Source organism: Pseudophryne corroboree, chromosome 2, assembly GCF_028390025.1.
Source record: "Pseudophryne corroboree isolate aPseCor3 chromosome 2, aPseCor3.hap2, whole genome shotgun sequence".
NCBI lineage: Eukaryota > Metazoa > Chordata > Amphibia > Anura > Myobatrachidae > Pseudophryne > Pseudophryne corroboree.
Genome location: NC_086445.1, coordinates 436,742,810 through 436,748,809, shown reverse-complemented (window position 1 = coordinate 436,748,809; position 6,000 = coordinate 436,742,810). Strand labels below are relative to the sequence as shown.

The following is a 6,000-nucleotide window of genomic DNA, read 5'->3' as shown; positions in this document are numbered from 1 at the left end:
GGGAGGGGAGGAGAGCGCAGTGTGTGCCTCTCCTGCCCCTTAGTGCTCCGTCCGGCGGCAGCATGTGTCATGGGTCAGGGCAGGGAGGAGAGCGCAGCTATGTCAGGCGGCGTGTAGGATCTCAAACCAGCCACCGGTTCGTGAGACAATTAGAGCTCCCAGACCGGCAGTGGCAGCTCCTGATTGGCTGCTGGTCTGCGAGCTCGGATTAGCTTACGAACCCGCCGCCGGACATAGCTGCACTCTCCTCCCTGCCCTGACAGCTGAGACACGCTGCTGCTGGACTGAGCGGCGGTGTGTCTTGCTGACATACAGCAGCGGGTGGACCGGAACAAGCGGCTTTGCATTCCTTATATGGCCCGCGGGCTGGAGATTCCCCACCCCTGCTATAGACCATCTATAGTGTTAAATATAAATACTGTATTCCATACAGTATCGAGTATATACTGTTAAAAGACCAATGTTTACATTACTGTCCAAGGTCATTACTATTCTACTGCTCCCCTAGACTCCTGCACTTGCTCCAATGTTCCGCAGAGTGGGAGATTGTGGACTGCATTTTGAAACCCCCTCTGGAAAGCCTGCGTTTGCCACATTATATGCATGAAATGTAAACATTTATTCTGTTGTTAATTCTGGTATTGCCTGACATGCTTCTACAGTACAGTACAGTATTTGAGGCAGTGTTGCTCAATGTATGTCAATAACAGGCTGTTCTGGTGAAGTCTTTCAAAGTTATTCAAAACTTCTTAATAGTGTGACTTCATCCAAGATAAAACTGTCATCAGTTCTTTTAAAAAATAAATTGTCTCAGCGGTTAAATGACCACTTATCTGTACTTAAAAGTTGTGTCTGATGGTAGCTGTATAAGTCTACTTTCATGGTACATGAAATGCTATGTGTACAGTGCTTTGTGTTTGGAGAAAAAATTGTACTCTCCATTTACTTTTCTCCATACACTTTTTTATGTATTGCAGAACTGATCACTCTCTTTTCAGGGAAATACACAATAGTTACTGTATTCTGTAATAGAAGATGCAGCAAATTACTTCTTTGGTACACAGGGAATCCTGATGATAGGTCGACAGTACTAAGGTCGACAGTCAATTGTTCGACCACTGTTGGTCGACATGCATTAGGTTGACTGGACAAAAGGTCGATATGGCAATAGTTGACACAGGAAAGGTCGACATGCGTTTTTTTACCAAAAAAAATGTAATTTTCATCTATGTCATTTTTCATACTATACCATCCATGTGAACTATGATTGGGAATAGTACCTGTGCCTAGCACAGTGGCAGCGGAGCGAGGCACCTTGCCCGCACCTCGAGCCATGCAAGGGGATGCGGTGCACTAATTTACCTTTTTCAGGTCAACCCATTTATCCAGGGGCGTTGCCAGAAATTTGTGGGCCCCATAGCAATATTTTGAAGGGGCCCCTGTCCTAATGCTTCTAGAGATACACCTCTCTGTAGCAGTTGCAAATTGTATACACCGTAATAGTGCCCTAGTTGATTTTCTGAGTCAAAGTAGTGCCTTAATTAATGTTATGCCCGATAGTAGTGCGCTAATTTATTTTATGAACCATAGTAATGCCCTAGTTCACATTATGTCCCATTGTAGGGCTGCCAGTACACATTACGTAACACAGTAACCCCAATTCTTAGTATGACATATAGTGCTCCAGTTCATATTATGCCACATTACAGTGCCACGGTTCATATTATGTAACATTATAATGCCCTCCAGTTCATTTTATACCACATCACAATGATCAAGACCAGGGACATAACTAGATATATTGTAGGCCCAAACGCAAAATTTTGTAAGGGCCCCTTTGTATCTACTAATGAACAATATATAACACATGTAACTGTGAAAGCTGCACTTATGGTAGCTATGCCCTTCTATATAAGACATGTAACTGTGACAGGGAAGGTGGGACCCTTACAACTCTGGGCCCCATAGCAGCTGCACTGCCTGCACCTATGGTAGCTATGCCCTTGCATTAATACACTAGCGGTACACAGACATTAAGATTTTATAACCTAATTCCTTCCTATACAGTATACGGAAGTAGCAAGAGAATGACATTCCTGTTCAATGGAATTGTTTTCTCAGGAATCTAAGTTTTTGGGTTCTTTTTTCAAAAATATTCAACTAGATGTGAATTCTGTCTGCGTAGGGTCAACGTTATCATAAAATGGGACATATGATTAAATTACAGTACATATCTATACATAGGGGTATATGTATCAAACTTTGTATCAAATCAGTTTCTAGCTATCATTTATAAAGTACAGTCTATAAAATAATAGCTTGAAGCTAATGGATTGCTACATATGTGTACAGTATGTGAGAAGAATTAATTATAATTAATAGATAGTATCATAGAAAAAAAGTTGAAGAAGTACTACTAAAATGTCTTCAGTGGAATAACTATATCATTTTTCACCATATTCTATTTAAAAGTCTATTTAGAGTTTATTATATAATTTCACCCATAGTGTCAAGTATTCTTATATATGGATTGGGTGCAAGAGCTTACAATCTAATAGGAAATTATGTGCAAATACAAGTTTTTAGCAATGACCCAGCCACAAAAGAACAAACTGTAGCTTTTCTTCTAAGGAGTATGCATATAGCTAACATGAATGTGGTCATTATTCAGTTATAGTCCTCCAGCTTATCATTTTTATTAGCTTATGATGCTCTGATTTTGTTGTTTTTAGATAACTCATATATTATTTGATTGTATATTAGTACAGACCTTCTCAGCAAACAAATATTCCAACCCTTTAGTTTGCCATTAACATTGAAATGAATTTTGTGATAAGAAAATATTTTCAGAGCTATGATGTACATATTTTATCACGTTTTTGTGACATGTGATTAGGAAAACAATTTCTCTGTTCCATTAGGTCATTTATCAACTATGTACCAACAATGAAGTGGGAAACAAACAAGAGCCTGATAAACCACTCCCCCCAGAACTGTATGTTTAATGTCACCAATCTACCAGCACCCGACAGACTAATTTAGAATCAACCAAAAGGTACCGGGACTTGCTGACCTTGGAGACCTCATATAAAAGACAGGACTCACCAAGAACAGGTTATTGAATCATTGTCTTGACAGTGTATGTATAGGTCCTTAGAACTTCTATCCACATATTTGTACGTATATTAGAATTTGTATCCCATAGATAATTAGATATATTATTATTTGACGTTGTGAATATGTTTGTTTCACAGTGACTGATATTGTAAATCATTACAATCTGTCAAAATGATGGACATGTCAGATTTCGGGGAGGCAGCGTCCTTCCTGAGGAAGACTGACAAAGAGTTAATGATACAGCAGACGGTGGCTTTTGATGGCAAGTTAACTCTTTTATTTTACTTACATTTATTATGGGTTTATTGTTTGTGTTACAACTGTTCTGTCTGTATATGAAAAGTGATTGAAGCCTTTTTTTTTTTTCAAAGGGATAGCAGGGTAGTACAGTAGTTGTGCTACAGTGACACTTGTATCTTCATAGACACTTGTTTTTCACATTCTGGGATAATGTTATTTTTTACAGTTACTATTCACTACATTTGTATACTATCCTGGTTGAAAATACTTTGAGGCACGATTAAAAAATTGTTCTTCTATTTTTGGATCTGTACGGTGTGCTGTCTAGCCATGTTTTTTTGTACCTGTTAGAGGCACAAGGATACATGGACATATACTTATATATATATATATATATATATATAGAGAGAGAGAGAGAGAGAGAGAGAGAGAGTTTTATATATATATATATATAAATGTGTGTGTATATCTATCTATCTATCTATCTATCTATCTATCTATCTATCTATCTATATAAATATAAATATGTTTAATATTAACAATTCATTAATTTTAATTTTATAAAGCAATGAATAGAAGCATAATTTAAATGTAGCAGAATTGCATTAAGTTATACCCATCACTTTCTTTAGGAAGGGAGACTGGTAGAACTTGAGTGGGGCTTTCCCACTACTGACGAGATCTGGGAAAAATTCCTAAAAAGATGGAATATTGAACTGTTACATTCTTCCTCCAGACAAGTGTGCAACTGTATACCAGCTATATTGATATGAATGATCATCTAAATAAACTTGCTGCTTTGACCGATCTACTAAGTGATGATTATACAGCTAAATCAAATTTAGATTAATCTTCTATGTATTTTATTCATGTATGAATTTTATAATTAAATATATTGTTTTTAAATAAGAATTGACTTATCCATTTAATAATAGCAACTTATATTTTAGTATTTAATTTATATATTATTCATAACTTAAATTACTAGTTTTGTGGACAAGTGCACTTAAGTGTTGCCTTATTTTGAGGTTTCCAGTCGAGGATGCAGTCCTATTTCCAGTACTAGGCATAAGGATTAGAATTGTAATGCTATGTACCACCAGAAAAAAGCAATATATATAATATACACACATATATAATGCCAGCGTACTGATCAGTTTCTTAAAATTTTGGAAGATTTGCTAATAAATATAATTTTACAGTAAAAGCCACAAACATATTTAAATGTTGATAACATGATGCTAGATATAATATTTTACAATGTCAAATATATGGTTTACTGAACAGGAAAGAAAAAGTGTTGGATACCTGATGACAAAGAAGCTTATCTGGAAGCTGAGATTAAGGAGACGGGTGGAGGAAAAGTCACCGTTGAAGTTGCTGGTGGAAAGGTGAAATATACATGGTTCACTATCAAAGGGTTTATTTAGCAGTGTGGTACAAATAGAAAGATACAATAGCTAATAGGAACAGACCAGGTAATACACTTACGGCTGTCTGCAGCGGAAATGTTTTTAAGACAGTTTATTCTCACATACTTGACCTTTACAACACTCATTTTATGTTTGCATATTTGTAATTACATAAGCTTGTGAATATACAAGCTGCAAATGGCTTTATATCACATTTGCTCACACAGTGTATTCAAACACCAATAAAATAAACCTGCAGGCTGAAGCCATTTTGCAAGACTACATTTATAAAATATATGGCAAATAGTTGTAAAGTAATCAAACCATCTGACTTTGCTTCAGAGCAGCATTAGCAGCACATTTTGTTTAAGGTAATCCTGCCAAACTCATTTCCATGGTTTCATTATTCATGTTAGAACTGAAACACTGCTAGGAACAAATGCAACTGATTACAGTACGGATAATGTAATGGGCAGTACGGATGGTGTAATGGTTAGCATTACTACTTCACAGCACTGTGGTCATGGCTTTGATTCCTACCAAGGCCCTAACTGTGTGGAGTTTGTATATTCTCCCCGTGCTTGTGTGGGTTTCCTCCGGGTACTCTGGTTTCCAATCCAAAAATATACTAGTAGGTTAATTGGCTCCCAACAAAAAAATTAACCCTAGTGTGTATGTGTACATGTGTTTAGGACAGACTAGATTAGCCAAGTGGTTGTTATCTGCTGTCAAATTCTCTATTTCTATACTTGTATTACACTTATTACTGGTGTATAATGTCCAGCCCCTGTAAAATATTGGCTATTTGTACCCTTGTCTTCAGACTGTTATAGTAAAAGACGCAGATGTCCAACAGATGAACCCTCCAAAGTTTGATATGATTGAAGATATGGCCATGTTAACTCATCTGAATGAAGCCTCTGTGCTTTCTAATCTCCGCAGACGTTACTCAAACTGGATGATATATGTAAGTAAGGCGGATCATTCCTTATACAGTATTGTCCAGTTGCTGCAATGTATACACTATGTAGACAAAAGAGATTGGACACCCCTGCAAGCAAAATGGTGTGCTCCTGCAGCAGACATGTGTTCACGAAGGTATAAAACGGGTAGAGGGGCACAGATTAGATCATTTGCTAATGTAATGGGTTGCCGGAAGAAGCTAACCGAATTTGAAAAGGGGATCATCGTAGGCTGTGTTATGTAATGTATCCAGAGCGACACTGGACTG

The 6,000-nt window shown here is 37.1% G+C and overlaps 1 protein-coding gene across 1 annotated transcript in view; it reads left to right on the top strand.

Moving 5' to 3' along the window:
- The first annotated feature begins 3,256 nt into the window (after positions 1-3,256).
- The window catches only part of MYH15 (myosin heavy chain 15), a 90,957-nt gene continuing 88,213 nt past the window's right edge, over positions 3,257-6,000 (top strand). The window contains exons 1-3 of the mRNA XM_063953636.1: positions 3,257-3,379; positions 4,645-4,748; positions 5,593-5,736. Coding sequence (XP_063809706.1) covers positions 3,289-3,379; positions 4,645-4,748; positions 5,593-5,736 — 339 coding nt within the window. The 5' untranslated portion in view covers positions 3,257-3,288. The remainder of the gene's footprint in view (positions 3,380-4,644; positions 4,749-5,592; positions 5,737-6,000) is intronic.